At 44.8% G+C, this 16,004-nt stretch overlaps 1 protein-coding gene across 1 annotated transcript; it reads right to left on the reverse strand.

The window, feature by feature from the left end:
* Window positions 1-2,298: 2,298 nt before the first annotated feature.
* Window positions 2,299-14,984, reverse strand: LOC121871741. Its single transcript, XM_042374155.1, has 2 exons — window positions 13,081-14,984; window positions 2,299-3,837 (listed from the first exon to the last, which is right to left on the reverse strand). The coding sequence occupies exons 1-2, from the start codon at window positions 14,197-14,199 to the stop codon at window positions 3,742-3,744; spliced, it is 1,215 nt and encodes a 404-aa protein (XP_042230089.1). The 5' UTR covers window positions 14,200-14,984; the 3' UTR covers window positions 2,299-3,741.
* Between the last annotated feature and the right edge of the window lie 1,020 nt (window positions 14,985-16,004).

The following is a 16,004-nucleotide window of genomic DNA, read 5'->3' on the forward strand; positions in this document are numbered from 1 at the left end:
TCATCTATTTACGAAAGTTTCTCTAATGTAATTAAAAGTCTTCAACCATTTTGAATTATCTCAAGATTAACAACAGCTTATTTCACCTCACCTCACCTCACCTCACAGTAGAGTTAAGGTGTTTAATCTCCTTTGTGTTGACCCTTGTGTTTACCTTCCTCTCGGTGTGTGTGTGTGTGTGTTCAGTGACCCCTAACAGACAGACAGAGAGGCTATCTCCACGTTAAACTCAAACACTGATCTAATCAAACCCAAATAACGTGAATTATATACAACAACTAAGATGCTTATCAATATTCATCCCTCTCGTGTTATCAGTAGCCATTTATAGAACAAAAATAACCTCCTGTGATCATAACTCATTCTCACCCCCACACACCTGCAAGATAACTCACCTGAGACTAATAATACGAAGCTAAAATTAATATTCTCGGAAAATTTAAACAAAAGGTATTATGTGTCGTTTATTTGCTTTGTTTTCATTAGCTTGTTACTTCCCCACGTCGTCTCCTTGAGGATATAAACAGCTTTGTATCCACCAGTGTGTTGAGAAAAAATAATTTGTTTAGTTATCCCTATATTTTAAGGAGTCATATATCCGTTTTCTTAGATATTTATATTTATGGGTTTTTTATAATATGTAAGCATGCCTCTCTCTCTCTCTCTCTCTCTCTCTCTCTCTCTCTCTCTCTCACCTTGAGTCAGAATTGATAAGGGACAAAGTACAACAACTTACCTGTAATTAACAAAGTGAAAATTATACATGACCCGATGACCCAAGGTGATGTAGCAAGTAGCGAGGTGCAGTAAAGGTCAGGTCAGGTCAGGTTAGGTTAGGTTAAGATTTCAAGGTGATTTCAAGGCTAAAAATTGCAATGGCGTAATGTTGCAAATTTACTATTCCTCATAAAACTTAATGTTGAATATCACAGGAGAAATAAATACGTAACGACTGAATGATAAAACTGATAGATGTATTACGTGACGAGGATAACACTTACTTAACATACTATCATGTGTGAGTCACTGTCAGTAGATCACAAGAAACATCAAAGTCTTTTCACAGGATACTGATAAACAACACCTCATAGACCCTTGTGTTTTACCTGTAGTGGTGGTCATTAGTGGGACGCTGTACGTGCTCACCTGAACATAGCAGTATGGTCGACAGTAGCATTACAGTTTATATACCAGTCGTGATGTGGTAAGAGGTTAGGTTAGGTTAGGTTTTGGTTAGAATAGGTTAGGTATTGGTTTGGTTTGGTTTTGGTTAGGTTAGGTTATTATTACGACTCTAGTATATGAATCTTCATTACACCTGAAGATTTGTCAGTTTTACTTCACTAGTTCATTGTTTCCACTTTTAAAGAGAAAACATGTGACCTTACCTTGTTTTCTAAATTTTACTACTATGGAGTGAGGGGGAGGGGAGGTACAGTCCCCTTCACTAGTGCGTTTACAGGGGCTCATCATATAATCATTCAACAAATCATTACATTGAGATGTTTATTATAATATTGTTTTACTTTGCTTCCATAGTCTGTTTACTATTGTGAGTTTCCTTCTGTCGAATGTCAACAAACACAGCGCTGCCACACTGCACACAACCTGAGGAGCCCCTGTAAACGCACCAGTGAAGGGGACTGTACTTTGAGCTTTGGTTGTTTGTGTGTAGGAAACATAATATTTGTTTCATTCATTTATATTTTACTTATGTTTATTAGTTTATTATTTCATTCATCTGTTACTTTATATTTCTTCAGGATTATTTTTTGTTGTATGTAATGAGAGAAGCTCTCTCTCTCTCTCTCTCTCTCTCTCTCTCTCTCTCTCTCTCTCTCTCTCTAAAAACACTTGACATGATGTGTTGTTACGACATGACAGTCTTACCTTGAGTGTCACGGCATGACAGTCTTACCTTGAGTGTCACGGCATGACAGTCTTACCTTGAGTGTCACGGCATGACAGTCTTACCTTGAGTGTCACGGCATGACAGTCTTAATGTTTAGCACGGTGAGACACGCTAAGCACCTCCTTTCTCCTGCCTCACACTTTAATGACCCAAACTCACGTGAGCCAATTAGAGCAATTAATTAATACTCTCACCTGTGCCATTTATGAAGGCAGGTGTTAATGGGTTAAGACATTTATGAACACTTGTAATAGAGCAAGGTTAGGTTAGGTTAGGTTAGATTAGGTTAGGTTAGGTTAGGTTAGGTAAGGTAAACTAGGGTGAATAATCTTCATGTGATCTGTTTATACATGTTTAATTGTGAACTTAAGAAATAAATCACACAATCTCGGCTGTAGTAAGAGTTTTATTTATAATCTATAATTCAATAAATATAATTACAAGATTCAATAACTGTAGTATAATTATAGTCTCTGTACACTACATCCTAGAGTTAACAATGAAGTAATCTGTTTCTATTCAGTATACTAAGATGATAATTTATCGTATAATCATTCAATAATTATCTAAATTGGTAATATTTCCTATAATCCCTTATAGATATATATAGATCAAAGATAATACTCATATAATCCCTATAAGTCGTTCAGTATATAATTATTTCCCTTAAAATACCTATATAAATGTCTAGGATAATTAACCCCCCTTTTAAAACTTTTACTAAATATCTAGAACCATATTTCCCCTATAAATCTCTCCTCGTGCTTCTTTTTCTAGCTCCTGGTGGGCTCGTTCAGGTGAGTACCCAGACACGCCTCACCTGTGTTAAGTACTGTACCATGGGGCTACCTTAACTAAGATTCTTGTTGGCACATTAGGTTAAGTAAATAATGTGAGACTCCTGGGTAAGGCTGAAGTCTCTTGATCTCTTATACGTGAGAGAGAGAGAGAGAGAGAGAGAGTACAAAAAAGTGTAAATCCAAGTACTATTCACATGACAATCAATTGCCACTCACTCACGTATTCCTTAAGTGTCCCTCAAGTGCCACTCAAGTGTTCCTCAAGTGCCACTCAAGTGTCACTATACAAGTTAGTATCAGAATCACTATGGAGTCACTTCTTTCTGTAAATCACATCGCAAATTTCATCTTGTAAAAAATGAATCGATTTACCATTGCTTTTACATCATTCTATCTTGTAAATCATAACACCACATTCTATCATACACTCGTAAATGATAACTCAATTTACCGTTGTTTCAGCTGTAAATTTCGATGATTCTTAAGCAATTTTTTACATTACTTTCGCCTTGTAAACATTGACTCAACCTTCTTGACGCTCTGAACAGGTGGTGTGTGTGTGTGTGTGTGTGTGTGTCCCGTTACCTGAGGAAGCTAGTGTGCGTGGTAAGGGGTGTGTGTGTCCGTGTGTACGTGAGTTCTATTTTATTTATGACTGTTTTATGCGTGTGCTTGTGTACATACATGCCTGTGTACGTGCCTGCGACCACAACTGCAGGAAGTCTACACATTTACACCGTCAGTGGTCGCCCTACATAGCTGTTGTAGAAATCGTCTGCTAGTTTTGGCTGTAGCGGTGGTACTGTAGTCGTCCCTGCTGTGCCTACTGTATCCGTGTTCTCTCCTGCGACTGTTCCTGCTGTAATTTCCATCTGCGTTTTCCCACTGCTGCTGTAATCGTCGCCTTCTGTTGCTGTAATCCTTATGTTGCTGTAATCCCGTCCTGGTTTTCCCGTTGCTGCTGTAATCACCTCCCGCTATTGCTGTAATTGCTGTAATCCCGTCCTGGTCTTCTTACTTCTGCTATAATCACCTCCTGCTGTTGTTACTGCTTCCTGGATTCACACTGCAGCAGAAGACGGAATAACAGTCCATAGTGGTCGACTCCTGTACCGGCTCACCTGTCTGTAAGCAAACAGTAAGTCACAGGCAAGAGTCAGCTGTTACAACCCTGACTAATATGACTCACAGTGACTCATCCTGACATACTAAAATCAAGTAATTACCAGCAATAGTTAGTTTACTTACCCAAAAACACTGACTCACACCACAAGCCACCACACTACACTGACTCACACTATACTGACTCACACCACAAGTCACCACACCTACACTGACTCACACAAGCAGAAACATTTCAACAACATCACTTTAAATGACAAATTATCTCTTCCCCCATTTGTCTCGTGTCGAAACTGCCAACACAAACACCGCGTCATGTTGTTGTGTGTGTAGGAGAAGCCCGCCCGAACACCGCAGCAACTGTAGTCATAGATGATTCAATAAATGGTAATAACAGAGGTCAAAACATTCACCTGAGTTATGCATTTCATTCCTAACTACAACTTTCAACATCCACCTCGAGATTGTGATAAATATTTTTGGTAAGTTTATTTACTCAACAATTATTTTGCTTAATAATAAAGTATTGACATTTTTTATACCGCGGTTCATTTTCATATCATCAAAGTTAAACCTTCTACAATGTATATCCCTTGTATATAACCACTGTATATTGATTTGGTGTATCTTTAGTCAATCTCTTCAGCCTGGGACTAACTAAACCCATCTGAAGAAAGAATGAAAAACAAGGTGAATGTCACTGAACGGCTCTACTAATGAGACGTTCAACAGGTGGTGGAGGGAACGTGAGGGCCGTCAGCAAGGTGTTGCTCACAGCACGCGAGGTGGTGGTGGTGGTGGTGTGGTGGTGTGGTGGTGGTGGTAGGTGTTGTGGTGGTGTGGTGGTGATGGTAGGTGTTGTGGTGGTGTGGTGGTGGTGGTGGTAGGTGGGTGTTGTGGTGATAATGGTGGTAGGTGTTGTGGTGCTGGTGATGATTGTGGTAGGTGTTGTGGTGGTGGTGGTTGTCCTGATAAGTGTGGTTGAGCCCTGGTATTAGTAATTGTGGTGGTTGTATTATATGAGTATACTCGTATGTTATTTTTAATAGTAATGATAATAGTTTCATAGTAGTAGTAGTAGCAAAAAAATGGCGGCGAATGTGTGGCTATTGTGGGAGGCTGGAGGCTACGTGGAAAGAAGTAGTAATAGTAGTAGTAGTAGTAGTAGTAGTAGTAGTAGTAATAGTAGTAGTAGTAGTAGTATACCCAAGGCGATAAATTTCAAAAACTGATGCAGTAATTGTCAGAGAACTTGAAAAAAAAGTAGCTATAGTGCAGGAAGTGGACCCCATGAGCTGGTGAACAATGTTACCGATAAGAGCAAAAGACTTTAGCCTTAATAAACAAGGTTTGCCCACCCAATGCGTGTGTGGCTCATACTATGACATCGACCACGCCATGGTGTGTAAGAAAGGGGCCTTCATTTGCATGAGGCATGACAAATTAAGGGATCTGACAGCAAATATGTTGAAGGAATCTGTCCATTGGACGGTGAGAATCTCCATCACAGGACTTCCAACACATACAGTACAACGAAGCCCGTGTGGACGTCAGCGCTCGAGGATTCTGGACACGGAGACAGCCTTCTTTGATGTTAGGATATTCGACCCCATGGCCGCATGTTACCGTAACCTAGCTCTCGAGGCTGCACACAGGAGGAAGGAGAACGACAAGAACAGGGAGTAATCTAAGATATTTCAGAATGTGGATCAAGGCAGCTTCACTCTGGTGTTCACAACCTCTGGTGAGATGAGACCAAGTGCAAGATGTTTCTACGCCAGACTCGCGGAGGTGTTATCTGAACAGAAGCAGCAGCCCAGAAATTACGTTATAGCCTGGTTGAGATGTCGACTGTCCTTCTCTCTACTTTGGTCTGAATTATCTTGCCTCAGGGGAACGAGATCTTCGGCCCCAAAGCAAACAATGGTCGCAGATATTGACTATGAGGCAACAGTCACTGAATGCTGCATAGATCTGTGGTTTAATTAACTCAGCTAGGGTATAACTACTCTTTTATTAGGCTAGTTTAGGTAATGAAATGGTAGTGAAGGTGTGGCTATAAGGGAAGGTTAGTGGTGCTTGTAAAAAAATATGTAGTAGTCGTAGTAGTAGTAGTAATAGTAGTTATTGTAGTAGTAGAAGTTGTTGTCGTAGTTATGATAGTTGTTGCTGTAATAATTGATATTTTTCCTCTAGTTTTGGTAGTAAGAAGTAAATGAAGAGGTAGTAGTTATTATAGTACTGACAGTAATATATGTTGTAACAGTTGTAGTTTCAATAGTAGTAGCTCTTGTTACCATAAGCGTTGTAGCATTACACATAATGATCATAGTAAAGTTAACATCATCAATCAAAGCATGACCTTCACTCACATGCAGACAAACACAGGGGTGAAACCAATAATAACCCGCCTTCGCCCTACAGGTAGTGGGTGGCTGGGTACACCCCCTATGATAGTCTATACAAGTTTCTCTATACAAACCCAAACTACGTCCTCTCTGTGAACTCATTCTCGGGAAGTTCGTATGGTTAAATATCTTCCCCTAAGTAACGACATCAGATCGCATCCAACAGCCTACCTCAGTTACCTTACAGTGAAAACATCAACAAGAAATTTCACCTGATACTCCCAATCCTGTTTTCTTATCTCAGGAGAAAATAGGAATCACGCTAACCTAACCTAATCTAACCAAACCTAACATAACCTAACCTACCCTAACTTAACCAGGTAGCGTTAAGGTGTTTAATAATCAAGTGAAATAAATTGTGGGGTACTAATGTTCAGGTGATCCCGGTAACAAACGAGCATCGAAAACTTCAGTGAGAAATCTATACTTTATTACTGCTCCGTATAGTGAGGATAAATAGTCCCAATGCAATTTTAACGTCATTTTGGTTAATATATACGCGTCCCATCTTCAGTGAGTCAGGTGAGTTGTTACCTGCCTTGAAAGAATGGAAAAGTTTAATCTACGATACTCTTGAGAAAGTTGACTCAAGGTTGTGGTATGGTCGTTGTGAAGTAGGCGGAGTCACGGCCTGAGATAGTGGACACGGTCACGCTATTGCTGCAAGGAGTGAGTGTGTTGTCCTTGTGTTGCTCTCTCCTAGATACATGGTCCTCTCTCTCTCTCTCTCTCTCTCTCTCTCTCTCTAAAACCTAACTCTGATGAATTCAACAGTTTACATATCCGTTGATTCTATAGGACAAGCCCATTCATACACAGACACGCAACCACAACCTGCGATAATGGACGAGTTGTCGGGTCTGAGTAAACACAAGAAATACACTCTGCCACGTTCGTAGAGTGATACAGTATATATAATGTGTAATGAAAGTTTCAAGTCCTGCTATAATAGTCGAGATAAGTGTATTTCTCTAGAAACAGGGCCTCCATTTGCAATGACGTCACCAGTTTCCCTGCAGAGGACGCTCTCCAACAAACTCACAGCTGCAGTCAGAGGTAGAACAAAGGATGGCCTCTTCAGACCCCAAATGCCACGTTCAGATAAGTTTTAAGGGTGTTTTTTTTACGGTCTAAGTCATGGACATTTCATAAGTGAAGAAATGTGCCGTGAAGAGCTGCTTATGGACATTAAAAAACTACAATATTCACACCAGTTCAGCCAACCTCAACACAATCTTCATCTCACACACGCCACAACACTACAACACACTCTACAACACTACCACACACTCTACAACACTACCACACACTCTACAACACTACCACACACTCTACAACACTACCACACACACAATTAAACTAATCTTCCCAGAGTCAGTAAAAGAAGTTCCCATCAGATACAATCATTCAATTTCGTTCAGTCAAGAGCATCATTCTGGCTGCTGTTTCCGTAGTCACTTTAACAGTATCTAAAACAACAACAATTACAATAAAAACAGTGATAACAAAAACAACAGTGACATCAACACGAACAATAACAAGTAACAATAACAGTGACACCTTAATCAACAGTAACAATAGTGACAACAACAATCATCTGCGTAAGAACAACAAAGGAACAAGAAGATCCTCGGCTGGAATCCACGAAATAAGAAAATACCCAGAACAAAATAGGTGTGAAATAGGGAGTTTTAGAGCAGCTTAACGTACAGGAGAGTCTCAAAACAGGTAAATGGATGAAATAGGGAGACCCGGAGACAAGGGAGAGAGAGAGAGATAGAAAGAACCAGGATAATAGACCAATAGAGTGGATAACGAGAGAGTAAAAGGGCGAGAGTGTGTGTGTATGAGTGTGAGATGAGATCCAGACAGTATAGTAAGGTACAAGGATGGTCTTGGGTCTCATGTCAATCATTATTCTCAGGTCATATTAACGTGACCTCTAAAAATCACCATAAATACAAGGTTACAACTCATTTTATGTACCAATATAGAGCTTCGAGTCGCAGTGCGGTGGCTCAATTGACCTCTGACCTTCTCCTAAAATGGTAAATAATAGCTTTTATGGTGCAGTGTCGTTACCCCGTCGGGAGGTAAGACCTGGATGATATTTGTAATGTGGTCGTATTTTTTTAAGTTTTTGTGTACGACGCCTTAACCCATGGATATGACGTCTAAACTTATTAGTATGACGCATTAACCCTTGAGTATGAAAACCTTGATTCTTAAGTACGACGCCTTTAACCCTTTATATAAAATGACCCTTGATTGTGACGTCTTAACCCTTTGGATATGACGGCCCTTGAGGAAGAAGAATTAGACCAGTGTAAAGTAATTCTTAACCACTTGAGTACATGTCTATTAATCCCTTGAGTACAATGATTTAGTCCATTTATTACTATGTTTTAACCTATTGAATACGGTGACATTGGACTCAGAGGATTTAATTATGGTACTCAAGGGGTTAAGGGAATGGATAAGAGGTTTAACGTTGGCTAGATCGATATATAATTTGGCTTGGGTGCCGAGGAGTCGTTTATTGTATCTGAGTTAGCATTACGGTAATTGTTTCACATCCTCTACAGTGAAAATAGATCCCACAAGCCTGGCCTCCCGTCACGGCCAGTGTGAATACAAAATAGTGAATAACAAGATTTCAAAGCACAGGGAGTTAGTTTAGGCCAGCCTTCACTTCCCCAACATTAAACTTACGAATGCATCCACAGTTGGGTTGACTCAAGGTACCCTACGCGCAAATTAGTTACCCCAGAACAGCAGACCAACGCACCCCTACGCCACCATAAATGACACCTTTACAAACGTACACTACAACTATAGCTGTGCCATGAATAGCTTTGGTGGAATTGAAATATTCATGCAGCTAGGTGTTAGTGATAGTGAGGTTGTGTGCAGCACTGAGGAATAGGCCGTTGGGATAACACTTGCCTAGTCCATTCCTCCCTATGGTTCCTGGCCAAATGTTAGCCTCTCTGCCAACTCCGGCATTGAAGTCACCAAGGAGCACAACCTTGTCTTCACTGGGGATAGAGGTTAGCACTCTGTCGAGGTCGGCATAAAAGGCCTCCTTGATGTCATCCTCTGCATCCAGGGTTGGGACGTATGTACTGATGAAGAAGGCATGACGTGAGTGATTCAGTAGGACTCGGAGTATCATGAGGCGCTCGTTGACCCCAATAAGCGTTAGACACACACACACACACACACACACACATACACACACACACACACACACACACACAAGGGCACCAAAAACAGTATTATGTGATAATTGTGAGGTGTGTCTGCTAATCTCAGATGTTAGCGATGCCCATACCATGACAACCCCACGCCCATATCATGACAACCCACGCCCATACCATGACAAACCCACGCCCATACCATGACAAACCCACGCCCATATCGCGACAACCCACGCCCATACCATGACAAACCCACGCCCATATCATGACAACCCACGCCCATACCATGACAAACCCACGCCCATACCATCACAAACCCACGCCCATATCGACAACCCACGCCCATACCATGACAACCCACGCCCATACCTTGACAAACCCACTTCTATACCATGACAACCCACGTCCATACGACAACCCACTCCCATACCATGACAAACCCACGCCCATACCACAAACCCACGCCCATATCGCGGCAAACCCACGCCCATATCGCAACCCCACGCCCATACCATGACAGCCCATGCCCCATGACAACCCACTTCCATACCATGACAACCCACGTCCATACCATGACAACCCACTCCCATACCATGACAAACCCACGCCCATATCGACAACCCACCCCATACCTTGACAAACCCACGCCCACCATGACAACCCACGTCCATACCGCGACAACCCACTCCCATACCATGACAAACCCACGCCCATACCGCGACAAACCCACGCCCAAACCCACGCCCATATCGCGAAACCCACTTCTATACCATGACAACCCACGCCCATACCATGACAAACCCACTTCCATACCATGACAACCCCTCATACCATGACAAACCCACGCCCATATCATGACAACCCCACTTCTATACCATGACAACCCACGTCCCTACATGACAACCCACTCCCATACCATGACAAACCCACGCCCATACCATGACAAACCCACGCCCATATCATGACAAACCCACGCCCATATCACAACCCACGCCCATACCATGACAGCCCATGCCCATACCCTGACAACCCACTTCCATACCATGACAACCCACGTCCATACCATGACAACCCACTCCCATACCATGACAAACCCACGCCCATACCATGACAAACCCACGCCCATATCATGACAAACCCACGCCCATATCGCGACAACCCCTCCCATACCATGACAAACCCACTTCCATACCATGACAACCCACGTCCATACCGCGACAACCCAACAACCCACTCCCATACCATGACAAACCCACGCCCATATCGCCAAACACGCCCGCGACAACCCACGCCCATACCATGACAGCCCATGCCCATACCATGACAACCCACTTCCATACCATGACAACCCACGTCCATACCATGACAACCCACTCCCATACCGGACAAACCCACGCCCATACCGCGCAAACCCGCCCATAAAACCCACGCCCATATCGCGACAACCCACGCCCATACCTTGACAACCCACGCCCATACCATGAAAAACAATTATCACACCATCATCAAAAGCCACGCCCATGCTGCGAAAAAGCCACGCCCACATCATAAAAGCCACGCCCCACTTACGATGATTGAATCAACTAATTGCTTGATGAACCATCGATTTTATATTCACTAATTCGTAGATAACGGGAGGGTAGGTGAAGGGGTGGAGGGTAGGTGAAGGGGTGGAGGGGTGGTAGGTGGAGGGTGGTAGGTGAAGGGTGGAGGGGGAGGGTGAAGGGGTGGAGGGGGTAGGTGAAGGGATGGTGGGATGGAGTAGGTGAAGGGTGTGGGGGGTAGGTGATGGGGTGGAGGGTGGTAGGGTGGAGGTGGAGGTGAAGGGGTGGAGGGTGGTAGGTGAGGCTGGAGGGTGAGGGTGAAGGGTGTGGGGGTAGGTGATGGGGTGGAGGGTAGGTGAGGGGTGGAGGGTGGTAGGTGAAGGGGTGGAGGGTGTAGGTGAAGGGGTGGAAGGGTGGTGGTGAAGGGTGTAGGGGGTAGGGATGGGGTTGGAGGGGGGTAGGTGAAGGGGTGGAGGGTGGTAGGTGAAGGGGTGGAAGGGTGGTAGGTGAAGGGGTGTAGGGGGGTAGGTAAAAGTTACACACACACACACACTCACATACAGACAGACATACATACATACATACATAAACAATTAGGTCAAACCACATTCATCAATATTAGTAGTGTGAGATTGTAAACTCTCTCTCTCTCTCTCTCTCTCTCTCTCTCTCTCTCTCTCATTCATTAAGTGCCCCCTTCCTCTTCCAATTCTCTCTCTTCTTTTCCACTTCCTTCCCTCTCTCCTTCACCCCTCCTCCGGGTTAGGTTGCGTTGTTCCCCTTCCCTTCTCTAGCCCTCTTCTCCTTCCCTCTCCTCTTCCCCTTCCTTCTCTCATCCCTTTCTTCGTCCTTTCCTCCTCCTTCCCTCTCCTCAACCCCCTTCCATCTTTCCTTCACCCCTTCCCAAATGTCCCAAGTAGCGTAGTCCACCTCACCTTCTCCTCTCTTTCCCCATTCCTCCTGTCCCCTCTCTCCCTCACCCCTCCCTCTCCACTTCACTGCCTCGCTCCCCTCTTTCCCTCACCCCTCTCTCCCTCACCCCTCCCTCTCCACCTCGCCCTCTCCCCTCCACCACTCAAACAGATTAGAATGAGTGACCACACTAGAGACAATTCAGGCTGACTCTATTAAGTTCAGTCCAGGTGGATACGTTTAGTGAAGTGCCGTCCAACTGGGTGTAGATCTGGGAGGGTGTACGAGGGTAGGTGTAGGAGGGTGTATCTGGGTGTAACCTAACGCCAGACGATTTTATTCAGCACAGAGAGGAGCCTATACACAAGGGGTTAACACTGGTCTGAAGTGATAAGCCCAGAAGGCAAATATGTTACTAGAACACGACCATGGGAGTATAGACCAGGGAAGTCCTAGTCCACACGGTCCCAACCTTAGCCCTACTGGTGCTCTCCTTTGATTTCTTTTTTTTTTTGGTATGGTGTTGGAAATCCTATATTGGAGATCAAGTAATTATATTGGCAGTGCCCCTTGTCTGTTGTGCTTGCGTAATATTTAAATAAGAGTAGCTGAATTAATTTCCATGTGTCAACTTTACATAGTTCACTGTGGATCATGATGAGTAGTGTTAGTACTATCGAAGTATCATTCACTGTAATATATCACATTTAACTTGACATCTTTACTTGCATCTCTGCAGTTAATATTGTTTCTGAATACATGATCCCCAGCTTAACCACGCTACCAACTTTCTATCTTTACAACCAGTCCCACTATGTTTCCCTTACTCTCCCTCTTGTGTACGGTATTATAAGGAATTACCTACAGCACAATGCGATAGGGGAGAAATTGTACACCGTATCGTTAACAAACAGAATTATAGCCCCTTAACTAATGATGCGAGAACCTACCTAGCTCTCTTACTGAAACAATTACACAAATCGTTGCCAAAACGGTGTCAGAAGCTTCTATTGTCATTAGATGAGTGTTCTGACCAATTATAAAAGAGAATTATATTTGTGCTCGTACTGTAAGAAACGTTACTTTAGACTTATTGTTTTCGTTGATCCGCTGTTTTCCTTCTCCTCAGTACACTTGACTGAGTGTTAGTGTTGGCAGCCACTCCCTGATACTCATAGTTACCTGTGTTGAGGGCTTGTGTCCAGGGGAGCCCCGTCCCCAGGGGGCCACTTCCTTTTGGAGGTTTCTGGGGAACTTAGAGGAAGGTCGCGGCAGCCCCCCATTCTCCCTGCGTGTCTGCGGGTCCTCCACTGTGAGTCCCTCGCTGTCCTGGGAGTCCTGGGATATTGACTTGACCTTGATCACGTCTTGGGAATGGACATGGGTGTAGTGGGTCTTCTCTACCAGCACGGCAGAAATCAGGTCCCCACGAGGGGCAGGGTAAAGAGGTGACTTGTTTTTGGACGCTTCTAGTACAGGTCGCGACACTATCACCTCATCCAAGGAGACGTCGGAAAAGGACTGGGAGTCCCACACCTGTACTGGTGAAGGATGGCCGGCGTAGGGGCTGTGAATGTCCCTGGGGGACACCCTGGGTCTGGTGCCCACAGCATCATCGGTGTCTGTCACGAAGAGATCGACGGGGCGTCGACGAAACTCAGGAGTGTTGGTGCGAGACATGAAGTCCTCCAGTTGGATAGTATCGGAGTAGCGGCGAGGGTCCCTTCTCCCGCGTCTTTTATATTCGACCACTGAGGAGTGGCTGATGGCTGAGCTATGGCTACTGGTCTTGACCACTGGAGAGTGGCTAACTGGAGAGTGGCCGCTGGACTTGACCGCCAGGGAGGGGCTGGGAGAGTTGTTGTGGCTGTCATTTTTGACCGACGGAGAGCGAATAACGCCGGAGTCCTCGCTGGCTGACGTAACTTTCGACGACTGGATAAGAGCGACGTTTTGGGTATCTGGCTTGACACCTGCAGATAACGCAACACTTACGCTATGACTGTCAGACGTGACTATCGAAGACTGACTGACAGTCACGAAATGGTTGTTAGCCTTGCACACCACTGATTGGTTAACGTCACAACAGTTGGATTTGCCAGTTGATGAGAGGCTGACGGGAACACTGTCGACCCTGTTGGTGAAGAGTTCCCTGTGAACGGCACCCGCACGGGCGGCCTTGAGGTGCGCGTCGCCTACGATGAGGTGAGTGTCGGGGAAGACGGTACCATCCGGGGAGGGTCGGGGCTGGCTGCTGCTGCTGGGGCGGTCACTTAGCTCCTGCAGGTACTTGCGGTACATGGCCGGGTGACCCACCTCAGCCGACCACGCCGCCGGCCCACCAACACCACGCCCGCATCACGCCCACGTTCACCAGGTACACACACGCCCGCTCAACGCTGATCGATGTGTCTTAGAGTATATTAAACCAGTCACTGTCTATAATGTCTTATGTCTCGTTGACTCATGGTGCAGATTAGCCATCATCGCTCGCGGTCGGGTCTTTAAAACGCACGTGCTTTTTATACATTGTTCCGCGGCAGTTTATTCAGCAGACGACCGTACATCTAGAAGAAAATTGTAGTGTGTGGGAGGAACACTACCTGATGACACACTCACCACACTGTCTCTCGCTTCCACCGACGTAACTTTACTTGAGCGCTCTGACGCAACACCTGCCAACCTCAAACGAATTGCTCACCCAGTCATAAACTTTCAAGAATAATTAGTACTAGAGTTTGTTGGTTAAATGACAGGAATTCCATTACAGGTACACACACAAGGGTAAAATGTTTGTTTTCCAGCACACGAACGTAGAGCCGAGTGTTCCACCACAAGGCAACACACTGTGGGATATGTACACTGGAACACGAGAAGGCGGTGGTGGTGCTAGACGGTATATACACAACAGATTGAGGTTAACAGGAGAGAGTTGTTGGCGGTGAGTAAATCGGTAGTCAGCAGTGGACGACAGGCAGACAAAACAGTGGTGTTGTAGAGACGGTTCCTTCAGCGGTAGACAGAGGGAGACAGACAGACGAAGAAGAGTTGAGGAGGTGGGCGGCGAGGTGTGGACGGTCCTGAGGTCACTGCCACACTACACGAGGCCTCTCTCTCTGTCTCTCTCTTACTGTGGCCCTGGCTCACCCCCTCCCCACCCCGGTCTACCCCCCCCAGCCCCCCTTCCCCTCCCATTCCCTTCCCCTTCCCTCAGGCCACTAACCCAACTCCCCTCCTTTTCCACTTCCCCTCACCTCTCCATTCAAACCATTTCCACCCCCCCCTTCCCCTTCACACTATCACCATCACCACATACCATCACCGTCCTAACCACACACCACGACTACCACACACACCACCATCACCACCAACACTCCTACTACCCACTACCACGAAACACCATCCCTACCACCACTACCACACAACCACCACTACTACCACACACCCACCACCACCCACAATTAGGCTATCGATCACACACCATGCAGGGGTACACTCTCGCTCATGAGTAGCAATTACGTTGTTCGCTTGTTTAACCACACTACCACACTCACCTACCAAACTACCACACTCACCTACCACACATCCTTACTCTCTTATCACATCTAACACAAGATAAAATTATCTATCTTTAAGTATAAAACTCTCTCTCTCTCTCTCTCTCTCTCTCTCTCTCTCTCTCTCTCTCTCTCTCTCTCTACCCAACCTTAGTATGGACATACCCCGTAAAAAAGAACATAAGAAAATAAGGAGTCTGCAATAGGTCGGTTGGCCTTTGCATGGCAGCTCCTGTCGAGAGTTACTACCACTCTCTATCATCCATGAATCTATCTAGCCTAATTTTGAAACTTTTCAGCGTTCCAGCATTTACTACAAAGCTGCTAAGCTTGTTCCACTCGTCCACCACCCTATTTGTGAACCAGTTCCTTCCTATCTCCCTCCTAAACCTAAACTTATCCAACTTAAATCCGTTGCTACGAGTCCTATCCTGCTCGGATATTATAAGAACTTTATCTATATCCCCTTTATTGATTTCCTTTCACCCACTTAAATACTTCTATCATATCTCCCCGCACACTTCGTCTTTCTAGGGAATGCAATTTTAG

This window comes from Homarus americanus, unplaced genomic scaffold (genome assembly GCF_018991925.1).
Source record: "Homarus americanus isolate GMGI-L3 unplaced genomic scaffold, GMGI_Hamer_2.0 scaffold39675, whole genome shotgun sequence".
Lineage (NCBI taxonomy): Eukaryota > Metazoa > Arthropoda > Malacostraca > Decapoda > Nephropidae > Homarus > Homarus americanus.

Excerpts from the sequence above, each read along its gene's own strand:
- LOC121871741 (XM_042374155.1), bottom strand. The coding sequence starts at position 14,199 with ATGTACCGCAAGTACCTGCAGGAGCTAAGTGACCGCCCCAGCAGCAGC. Across the intron at positions 3,838-13,080 it reads GACACAAGCCCTCAACACAG|ACAGGTGAGCCGGTACAGGA; the intron begins GTAACTATGAGT and ends GTTTGCTTACAG.